The following is a 12,058-nucleotide window of genomic DNA, read 5'->3' on the forward strand; positions in this document are numbered from 1 at the left end:
GAGAAAACTGAGTTATCACATGTCTTCAAAGACTGTGGTCTCTCAAGGATGCTGAGAAACAATGAGAAATCAATTTAAATCATGCAAAAGCCTTAGTTTCTCTTATTCATTCCAACAAATGTGTACAAAGCTCTCTGTTAGGCTCAGGAATGCATAAATGCATTAAGTCATGGTCTGGGGCAAACAACTGATTCAATCTGTAGCAAAGTGCCAGAAAACCTTGGAGACAGTCTTTGTCTTTGACTCCACTGGATATTCGAGGTGTCATTAAAAGAAAACCATTACTCCAAAATGGTTCTGATAGCTCCCAACCATCCCTTCTCAGACACCTAGTGTAGGCCAGGAAGGCAGGTAAACTTAGGACCAGTTGATGAAGATAGCACCCAAAGACCAAGAGTAAGCCATGCAGAAACCCTCTCTACTCTCACTGTGCCCAGGGGCAAGCCTCCCTTTACCCTAATCATAATCACTTTCTCAACTCATTCTGCAACACACCTTTCTCCCACTCCATTTCACTAAAAGGTTCACCACCAGTTACTGCCCTGATCAAAATCACATCTCTGTCCTCTTGCCCTTTCTTTTTGACTTGCTACATATTCAGGACTCTGATCACCATTCTGGCTGTCCCAGAAATGAGCAATCTCTTCTTGGGTATTCCTGCTGGTAGCCCTCAGACAAAGGTATCTGAAATATATTTCAATGGGTGCTTTGGCCCTAACTTGCTGGATCTCTGTGACACATCCAAAAATGCCACTCACAACTCCCTTCCCTTTGGACTCCAGCTTGCTCAGCTGGGACATTCCAGGCTATCTGGTGGCTCCCTTTTGTCTTGGTTTACTTTGCCTATTCTTGCCTTAAATGTTGGTCAATCCTGGAGCTCCAGTCTAGACTCACTACTCATTTCAACTACACAATCTCCCTGGCAAGTCTCACCAACTTTCAGGTTTTCAATTTCCATCTTTGTGGAAATGACTGCCCACTCCTTGCCTCTAAGCTACAACTCCCCTATACATCTCTCAACTGAAAGTCTCAGAGCCACCCAAACCAACATCTCCAGAGAGAAGTAATTACCTTCCTCACCCAGAACTGTTCTCCCCAGGGTTCTCTCCCTACTTTGTACAATGGCAACCCCATCTACCCAAGCTGGAAATCCAGAAGTCTGAATGATCAAGTGGACAGGGACCAGTGCATGTGGGGCAGTACTTCTGAACTGGCTTTTAAGGCAGGCCCCCCTTTGCTGTGGGCCTCTACCCACTAAACATCAATAATACCCCTAAAGCATCATGAGAACCAAAATTTCCTTCAAACATTTCCAAATGTCTATTGGTAGGTGGGGCTATGTAGGTGGAGGCATACCACCCAGCTGAAAACTCTTGAGGAAGGGCCTTGTACACTGTAGCATGTAGTTTTCCCTGTATGTAATGGGAGGCCTTGGAGAGTTTTAAACTAGGAAATGACATAATCTTACATTTTAAGATGATTATTCTTGTTGACTTACAGAGAATGGATTGAAAGGTAAGGTGGAAGCAAATGCTAGTGACCTGGATTGGGGTGGTGGCAGGGGAGATGATATGAGATTTTGAGATGTTGATGGTAGGACCAGCGTTACTTGCTGATGAAATAAATGGCTGTGAGGAGTGAAGGAAAGCAGACAAGGATGCCTGCAACTGGATGGATGGTGGGGCCACATTCTGAGATGGGGAAGTTTTTGAAGAGTGGAAGAGTAGTGCTAATGAAGAGCTGAAATGTCTTCCATAAACCCACGTAGATGATAAGTAGGCAGTGGAATGTATGAGAAGGATCTTAAAAGTTAACACATGGTCTGGAGGTATACGTCTGGGAGTGAGTAAAACACAGTGGTTAAGTCCACAGTCAGCCTGTCCGGAGTTGAATCTCAAGTCTACTACTTAATAATGGTGATTTTGGTCATGCCATTTAACCTGTGCCTCAATTTCCTTATTTCTAAAATGGAGATATTATATTAGTACATGCCTCATAAGGTGTGAGAATTAAATGAGTAAATGTATGTAAATCACTAAGCACAGTACCTGGCAGATAGTATCAGTGATTATCATCTGCAGCAGCAGCAGCCACCTAGAGAATGCTGAAAACTATGGCAACTGACAGAAATCCCTTGAAAGAAAAGAGGGCCAGTACTGAGCCCTGAGGAACATCAATATCTTAGGTTCAGATAAAGGAAAGGCTCTTGAGGAGGAAGAAAAGTGTGGGAGAAGGAAAAACAGGAGAGTGAAATAACATGGAAACCCAGGGAAAAGGGTTTCAAGAAAGGAGGTGTGGTCTGATATAATGCATGTTGCTATGGAGATGAAAACAGATGTGCGTGTGGGATCTGGCCAAAGGGAGGTGACTGCTGATCTTGACAAGGGCAAACTCAGTTGTGAGTTGAAGAGAAAATTGGACAGCAGGTGTAGCCAGTTTATGCAGATACTGCTTTTGAAAGCTCTGAGAATAAAGACGCACAGAGAAATGGGGCAAGAGCTGGAGATGGATGCAAAGTCAAGGGAGGGAAGTTTTCTGATAAATTTGATTTTAAAGACAGTAGAAATGGGAGCTTTTACAAAGGATGTGGCTCTCCCCAATCCATGCCTGGTGAAGGCACATAACACTTTAACATGAGATCTCTCTAGGGGTACACACAACTATCTTCCCCATAGGCTATGAGTGCTCCAAGGGCAGAGACTGTCACATTCATCTCTCTTCTTGGGCACAGAGCTGTAAAGGAGGGGAGGGGAATATTTGTTATATAAATGTACAAGTTCATCTTTACCTCATAATTGGGCCTTGTCTTAATTTTTCTTATTCTGGTAACATTACTCGACAGAACTCCCTGAAAGACATTCCCAAAGGAGACAGCCTCTGAGGAACATGGGCCCAATGAAATGTCTCCAAAAAGAATCTTCTCCAGCTGGACGGTCCAGATGTGCAAATTACAGATGCAGAACAACGAACACTCAAAAAGACCTGACTTGGTATTGGACCATCAAGACCCAAGAGAGCTGCGGGGAAGCGTGATGAGCTCCACCCTAGGTGAACAAATGTTGAGCATGGAATCTCATTACCGGTCTCCGAGCTGGTCTTTCTTACACATAATCAGTTTTATACACCTACTTGATTGCTCTTATCGCGACTTTTAGGATTCTGGAAAGATTTTCTACCACAGGTCATATCAAGCTCAACTCTTCACTTTGGGACAACTCCTCACCCACCCCACACTAACTCATATTAGCTACTCTCGCACAGTCCCCCATTCATGCTGTCCTTGGCCATGACCCTTCTATATTTATGTTGCTCTATCTCCCTGGAACAGTTTTAGTCAACCTAAAGTATAAGGAAAGTTCAAATCCCACTTTTCCCACAAACTTTTTAGAATGATTTCTGGGGGAGCGGGTGTAGCTCAGTGATTGGGCTCCTGTTTTGCATGTACATGATCCTTGGTTCAATCCTTCAAAAGGAAAGAGAAGAAAAAAAGGAAGAAAAGAAAAATAGATGATAGAATGATTTCTGATTTCCCACAGTTTGTCTGTGTGTAAGTGTAGCACACAATGTCATACCTGATTGTGCTGCCTTGTAATTCAAAGGAGCAGAAATTTTAAGTTTATACTCCTACAAGTAGACTCTAAGCTACTGGGGGATGAGGGCCTGACAGATAGATAGCAGTCCTTAACAAATTCAGTCACCCAAGATTATAAGCTATTGCCTCTATGAAACCACTTCATCAGCCTTTCTTAACTAATCATTTATGGCTTGAGTTTCTGAGTGAGGTCCCTAACACTGCCTTGTTTGTGCCAACTCTCTCACATACATTCCCAGGAGCCCCTACCCTCTGAGGCACTCTGTCTTCAGCAGTCCCATGAAACCAGAGGCCGTACAGACAGCCCACTCTAACGGTCTGTTAAACAAACAACCGGAAAGTTCCTAAGGCCCTTAAAAGATTAATCTATCCACATCTGTGATAAACCTTAAGAAAATCGACAATTAGAAGAGCCAAATTTTAAAGTTAAAATTTCAACCAGCTCTATTTTTGACATTTTTCTATTAAATCTAAATTTATTTAAAACTTAAAAGTTAAAAAAAAAAAAATCAACAGTTCGCCATGACAGAAAACAATTAATTGAGGTTTAATCCTATTTTCAAGGAACACAAAAACACTTTTGGGAGGTCCTGATGCTTTGATGGCCTATTAAAAGGGTTCAAAGGTAATCACTTTTAGAAGACCCACCAGGAAGTAGGTATTCTATGTCTTTTAATTCACCCACACTGTCCTAAATGATCATGTTTAGCTGCACAGAAGCAGCTCCTAGGACACAGATAACATTTATGGTGTCAGTTCATCTCTACCTGCACTTTACTCTTCCTAAGAAAGGACTAATGAAGCACTTAACCCAAAAGCCTCCTTCCAAAACAATGGCCCCAAAGCAGTTTTCAGTCATTTCATTAATCTCCGGGTGCCAGGACAGACCTGCCTGTTGCACAACCTCACTTGAAGGAAAAAGCAGCTTCCAGTCTCCTCTCCCCATTTAAAAAATATTAAGTACTGTATCACTGCAAGATCTTACCAAGACAATAAACAAGTCAGAGGTGTCAGAGGTTGCCAAGCAAGTTTTGTATTGCACTGGGCCCTAAGGGAGCAGGTGGCTCTACAGAGGAGTCTCACTTACTGAACAAGTAACCTGGAGCTGCTGCTGCTGCTGCTGTGGTGGTGGCGTCTGTTCCTGGGGTGTTTGCTGTTGCGGCTGCTGCTGGGGGTCCCATATATGGACAGTCTGAGCTGTATTCTGGTATGTGCCTGCCACGGCCTGCACAGCCACTGGAATGTGGATGTTGCCATTCATGAACTGTGCTGGAAAGAGAGAGTTTGCAAGGGTCTGCACTACCTCTTCATGGGAGTTTTTCACTACAGACGTGGTGCCCACCATCTTCTCCTTGTCATCCTCCAGCTTTACAGCTGCCAGGGCTGTGGGCGAGCCACTGACGTGTACTGCGTTGTAGGCTTCCTGGGGAATGGCAATGTGAGTAATGCTTTGCTGCTGAGGGTCCCCCCGGGGCTGGGCAGAGTAAACAGGGATGGTCCAGGTTTCTCCTGTGGGGCTAGTAATGGTCCCAGTGGCACTGTACAGGTGGGCACTGTCTACTGTCAGTAAGTCTGGCCTCAAAGAAACGTAACTCTGCTGCTGGCCCTGTGGAATGGCCAACACGGTGGCCACCGGCTGCCCTGAGATGGCGTAGGACACAGTGATGGGCATGTCCACTTTGCGCTTCTTCACTGGCTGGAGGACACTGGCCGTGCCAACCCGCCGCTCCCCTTCCCGGGGTGAGCCCTGCTGAGACGGTGGTGGGGAAAGGGCACCCACGGTCTGGATTTGGATCTGCTGACCCCCAGCAAGAGACTGGCCAGCCACCAGCTGAGCCTGGATCTGCTGATGTGGGATGTGCTCTTCCGGGATCTCTGCAGCCTGGATCTGCTGGGCCGCCTGCACGTGCTGCACCTGAATCTGGGCCGCCTGCAGTTGCGAGGGGCTGGGGCTCTGCAGAGACGGGGTCTGGATGGAGGGGGCAGCCGACTGCGGAGCCTGGCCCTGGATCTGCACCTGGACCTGGATGGGCTGCTCAGTAGGCTGGTGAACGGTGAGCTGCGGGGAGAGTTGCTGAGCCGAGACTTGCTGCGGAGACTGCTGCACCTGCACCTGCACCTGCAGTGACAAGATTCACCAGTGAATGAGTCAGGAAGCATTAAGAACCCAGCCCTCCAGAGGACAAAGAGATCTCAGGTAGGGGTCCTAGGTAATAAGGACAAATGACTGCCATACCCAAGGTTTCTGAGGCAGCCACAATCCCCAACCTGTATGGGGAATTCTTCAACACCATGCTGCATTCAAAGTGACACATACCCTCCCAGAGAGCAAACAAGAGATTCCACTGGAAACCAAGAAGAAATATCAGAACATTCATTTTTTAAACTCTCCTTTTAAAATGTCCCCATTTTGCTTTGCATATTGGTATAGTACAAGTATGTAAGTACATAATTTCTAAATATTTATCTAGGTGTGTGCTCAAAAAAACTTTATCCATAAATATCTATAAACATTCTGGGACTACTGTTGTAAAACTTAGGAAGACAAGTACCTTCTACAGGCCTTCAATTCCAAACTGCCCAAATCGAGATCAACCACCAACTAGTGGAAAACACTATGAAGACAAAACTCTGGAAGTCTCCTTAGGAGATACTTCTAACTTTGGTACTAAAATGCAGACACTGATGCATAATTCTTTAGACTATTTATTTAAGATAACCTTTGTTTTAATAGGGAAGGCATATATATATAAAAAAAAAACAGAATGCAGATAATTTAATCTGAGGAAGATTACTATATCGTGGATCACACACTTCTAAAAATAATTCAGCTCACATCTTATAACCACTGCTTCAGCATGCAAAGCTGTCTGACAAGTAGTTATACATAATATGCAATAAAAAAAAAAAGTTTTCTCTCAGAAAGACCTACCTAGATTACCCTAACCACAGATAAGAATTAAGAAGGTAGAAAACAAGAAGGCAGACAAGGAACTATAGTAACAGAAGAATATAACATCACAAAAGATAACTGAGGATCGTGTTAGGAAAACTGGATATCCAAATACAAAAGGATGAAGTTGGACCTCTTCCTCACATCATGCACAACAATTAACTCAAAATGGATCAAAGACCTAAATATAAGAGTTAAAACTCTAACTCTCTTAGAATATAGGAGTAAACATTCATGACCTTCGGATAGGCAACAGTTTCTTAGATATGACACAAAAAGCACAAGCAACAAAAAAAGACACATTGGACTTCATCAAAATTAAAAGCTTTTATACTTTGATGGACATCAGCAGAAAGTGAAAAGACAATGCACAGAATGGGAGAAAATCACATATCTATAAGGGACTTGGTTCTAAAATATATAAAAAACTCTTACTACTCAAAAATTGGGAGCAGATATGGCTCAAGTGGTTGAGCACCTGCTTCCCACATAAGAGATCCCAGGTTTGGTCCCAGAAGCCTCCTAAAAAAAAAAACACAACTCAGGGGGGCCAATGTGGCTCAGTGGTTGAACGCCAGCTTCCCACATACAAGGTCCAAGGGTTCCATCCCTGGCTGTGGTACCTCAAAAAACTAATTAGAAAATAAAGACAAATAACTCAACTAAAAAAGGAAAAAGGATATTGCTATGCATTTCTCTAATGAAATAATTACAAATGGCCAAGAAGCACATGAAAAGTAGCTCAACATCATTAGCCTCAGAGAAATGCAAACCAAAACCACAAGATACCACTTCATACCTACTAGGATAGCTATAATCAAAAAACCAGGTAATAACAAGTATTAAGAAAGATATAGGGAAACGGACTTTGGCCCAGTGGTTAGGGCGTCCGTCTACCACATGGGAGGTCCGCGGTTCAAGCCCCGGGCCTCCTTGACCCGTGTGGAGCTGGCCCATGCGCAGTGCTGATGCGCGCAAGGAGTGCCGTGCCACACAGGGGTGTCCCCCGCGTAGGGGAACCCCACGCGCAAGGAGTGCACCCCGTAAGGAGAGCCGCCCAGCGCGAAGGAGGGAGCAGCCTGCCGAGGAATGGCGCCGCCCACACTTCCCGTGCCGCTGACGACAACAGAAGCGGACAAAGAAACAAGACGCAGCAAAAAGACACAGAAAACAGACAACCGGGGGAGGAGGGGAATTAAATAAATAAAAATAAATCTTAAAAAAAAAAAAAAAAAAAAGAAAGATATAGAGAAACTGGAGCCCTCATAAACTGTAGGAATGGAAAATGTCGTTTTAGGAGACAACCTCACAAATCCTCAAAAGGCTAAACATGGGAAGCGGCCTTGGCTCAATGGATAAAGCGTCCACCTACCATACGGAAGGTCTGCGGTTCAAACCCAGGACCTCCTTGACCCATGTGGAGCTGGCCCACGCGCACTGCTGATGTGCGCAAGGAGTGCCATGCCACACAGGGGTGTCCCCCGCATAGGGGAGCCCCATGTGCAAGGAGTGCACCCCATAAGGAGAGCCGCCCAGCACGAAATAAAGTGCAGCCTGCCCAAGAATGGCGCCGCACACAGAGCTGACACAGCAAGATGACGCAACAAAAAGAGAAACAGATTCCCGTGCTGCTGACAATAGAAGCGGACACGGGAACACACAGCGAATGGATAGAGCAGACAAGTGTGGGGCGGAAGGGAGAGAAATAAATACAAAATAAATGAATCTTAAAAAAAAAAAAAGACTGAACATAAGAGTTACCAAATGACCCAGCAATTCCACTCCTAGCTATACACCAAGAGAGATGAAAACATATATCCACACATAAACCTGAATATATGTTCATAGGAACAAAAAAGTGAAACAACCCAAATGCCCATCAACTGCTGAGTGGATAAATAAAATGTGGCATATCCATACAATGGAATATTACTTAGCAATAAAAAGAAATGACGTACTGATACATACTACAACACAAATGAACCTTGAAAACATTATGCTAAGTAAAAAAGGTTAGTTACAAAAGACCACAAACTGTATAATCCCATTTATATGAAATGTCCAAAATAGGCAAATCTAGAGACAGAAAGTAGACTAGTAGTTGCCTAGGGCTGCAGGAAATCAGGGGAGAGGACTACAGGTAATGGCAAGAGGATATGGACCTTGTTTTGGGAGTAATAGAAAGGTTGTAAAATTGTGGTGATGGTTGTACAACTGCAAATACACTTACATGAATTGCACACTTTAAAAACTCAATAAAGTCATTATTAAAAACACATATAACCAAGGAGGTTGTTGTATAAAGAGCACAGGCCTTGAGATCACAGACTTGAATCTGAATTTAAAGCTATAATATTCCTGGTGTGAGTCCATGAGCAAATTATTTAATCTCTAAACCACAGCTTCCTCAGATAGGACAAAAAGGGGTAGAATGTCTATCTTCCCTACAATATGGTGAACATAAAACAATATAGTAGGTACTCAACACTTTGGTTTTCTTTCCTATAGTCTCCATGGAGTAAAGCAATATTTCTTTATACCAGTAATTTTAAAAAGGTTCCCAGGTGCAGACTGAGTATCACCCAATGTGACGGTTTGAAGTTTTGTGAATCCCAGAAAAGATTATGTTCTTTGAATTAATCCATTCCCTGTGGGCCCTTTGATTGCATTAAATTCAGTTAGGGATCACTGATTAGGTAAGTTTTTTCTCCCCCCACCCCCCCACTGTCTGCTGTGTACATTCACTGTGTGTTCTATGACTGCTTCTATCCTTATCAGCGGCATCGGGAATCTGTGTTTCTTTTTGTTGCGTCACCCTGCTGTGTCAGCTCTCCGTGTGCGCGGCGCCATTCCTGGGTAGGCTACACTTTCTTTTGTGCTGGGCGACTCTCTCTACGGGGCGCATTCCTTGCGCATGGGGCTTCCCTACGTGGGGGACACCCCTGCATGGCATCGCACTCCTCGCGTGCATCAGCACTGCATATGGGCCAGCTCCACACGTCAAGGAGGCCAGGGATCTGAACCAAGGACCTCCCATGTGGTAGGCGGATGCCCTATCCAGTGGACCAAGTACACTTCCCATTAGATCATTTTTTATTAAATCCCTTTAGAGGCCTTTGACTGGACTATGTCAGTAAGGCGTGACACAGATTGTGTCTCCACCCTCTTGCTAGGGTCTTACATAAATTGAGAATGGAAAGCAGAAACATACACAGAGAAAGAGAACTCCCATTTTTACCCTGCCATGAGACAAAGGTCTCCAGGATCACCTGCAGTCACAGAAAGACAAAGAAGCCCAAGAGGCTGAGAGAAACCCCTAGAGGCTAGGTCCACAGAGCAGTTCAAAGCTAAAGGGAAGAGCCCTGCTATGGCTTGACTGCCTGCAGCTGAGCTTGAGAAAGCTGCCTGGAGGAGAAGGCAGAGACCCAGATGAACAGCAACACTTTGCCTTGCTACATGGAAGTAGTCTAAGATCCAGCAGCTGATCCTTCTGATGAATTACTCCCCTAATTTCACATTTAACAGTTTTCTAGCTCCCAAATCATTGGCAGTCTCAGGTTCAGTTCCTGGTGTCTCCTAAAGAAACATGGAAGATGAACAGACACAGCAAGTACAAAGCAACGAGGGGGTGGGAAGAGATAAATAAATCTTTTTTAAAAAGCCAACTCATTTCTAGTATTTTACACTGGCAGCCTTAGCAAACTAAAACACCCAGGTACTTAGAAACACAAATTCTCAGGTCCTACTGAAGCAGAAACTCTGGAGGCTAGGCCCAGCATGTGTGTTTTAACAAGTCTTCCAAGTAACTATAATGCAAATTTAAGTTTAGAGAACCAGTGACTTACACCATGGACACAAAGGAAACTATGCAAACCAATTACTGTAGAATGGCAATTTTCAAGCTCGTAGGTCTTAAAATCTTAAAAATCATTGAAGACTCCACAGAGCTTTTGTTGACATGGGTTATTATCTATTAATACTTACTGTAATAAAATTAAAACTAGAAAATTTAAAGATAATTCAAGGGTATGGATTAGAGTGGACTTATTGGTGTTCTGCTGGGGAAATATTGGATTAGTAAGGGAAAAAATTGTAGTAGTGATGTGGAGAGGGTGGCCATGGTGGCTGCTGATGGTCGGAAGAGGGAAGAAGAGATATGGTGTGGAGGCATTTTCAGAATTTGGAATTGTCCTAGGTGGTGCTACAGGGATGGATGCAGGACGTTGTGTGTCCTGTCGTGGCCCACTGGCTGGACTGAGGGAGAGTGTGGACTATAATGTGGACCACTGTCCATGTGCTGCAGTGGTTCTTCAGAATGTACTTGCCGGGTGCAGTGGATGTGCCACAATGATGGAAGAGGTTGTTGATGGGGGAGGGGTGGCATGGGTGGGATAGGGGTTATATGGGGACCTCATATTTTTTTAATGTAACATTTAAAAGAAATTAAAGAAAAAAATAAAATAAAATAAATGTAGGCTTTTGCCCTAAATACCCTTTATAAAAGCCAAAAATAAATAAATAAATAAAATATAGAATTCATTTTTAAAATACCACATAAACCCATTACATGTTAACATTTTGCTTTTGGAGGTACTGGAGATTGAACCCAGGACCTTGTACATGGGAAGGTGCTCAACCACTGAACTAGATCTGCTCCCGTCACATAACTTTTTTGTTGTTTTGTTTTAGGTACCAGGCTGGGAATTGAACCCATATGTGGGAAGCCAACACTCAACCACTGAGCCACATTGGCAACTCATAACATAACATAACGCTTTATGGAAAAATCAATGGTCTTCCGAAACAAAGAAAATTATTAATAAGAGTCGTATTGTTTTACATTTTTGCAAATCTTTTAAATGGCTGATTTAATAGAAGTCAGCTAGATTCTCATATCTGCTTCTACATTCAATCTGCTGTGATAACAGATATCATGTGGCCTCTGTAAAACTCCACTGTATACTTGTGAAAGAATAAGAGTGGGAAAGACGAAAAAAAGAAAAAAAGTCTTAGCATTATAATAAAAGACGGTTTAACCTTGAGGACCCTGAAAAGAACTTCCAACTTTTAAGAACCACTGCTGCAGAGTTAAATACACCTTTTTTTTTTTTTAACTTTTTAATGTTTACTTTTAAATCAAATTATACATTCACATAGTTTAAGGCATTAAATCATTCTAGAATTCTTATTGGAAAAAAAATACCTTTATACCCTTTGCCCCACTTTTTTTCCCCATAGAAAACACTTTTTCTGATTTGTCTTTTAATTTTTTCCTGAGCTCTGCTACCTATATTTCACTTTCTTCTGTAGTCTTCCCCTCTTCTGTCTGAGTCCTGGGATTTCTATATTTGTCTCATGATTGTAAACGTTACGGCTTCCTTAAATTCAGTAATTTAGTGTCAAAATTTGATCACAGTTTTCATTTCTTCTGATGTCCTGTTTCACAATATGTTTTATAACTGTAGTACTGCTTGCTTAAAAACAAAAAACAAAATTTCAAAAATCTGGTCATT

At 43.1% G+C, this 12,058-nt stretch overlaps 1 protein-coding gene across 3 annotated transcripts in view; it reads right to left on the reverse strand.

Moving 5' to 3' along the window:
- Nucleotides 1-12,058, reverse strand: part of QRICH1 (glutamine rich 1) — a 48,713-nt gene that overhangs the window by 10,452 nt on the left and 26,203 nt on the right. For all 3 annotated transcript variants that reach the window (XM_004451911.5, XM_004451912.4, XM_004451913.4), the window contains one exon: nt 4,680-5,711. In XM_004451911.5, coding sequence (XP_004451968.1) covers nt 4,680-5,711 — 1,032 coding nt within the window. The remainder of the gene's footprint in view (nt 1-4,679; nt 5,712-12,058) is intronic.

This window comes from Dasypus novemcinctus, chromosome 26 (assembly GCF_030445035.2).
Source record: "Dasypus novemcinctus isolate mDasNov1 chromosome 26, mDasNov1.1.hap2, whole genome shotgun sequence".
NCBI lineage: Eukaryota > Metazoa > Chordata > Mammalia > Cingulata > Dasypodidae > Dasypus > Dasypus novemcinctus.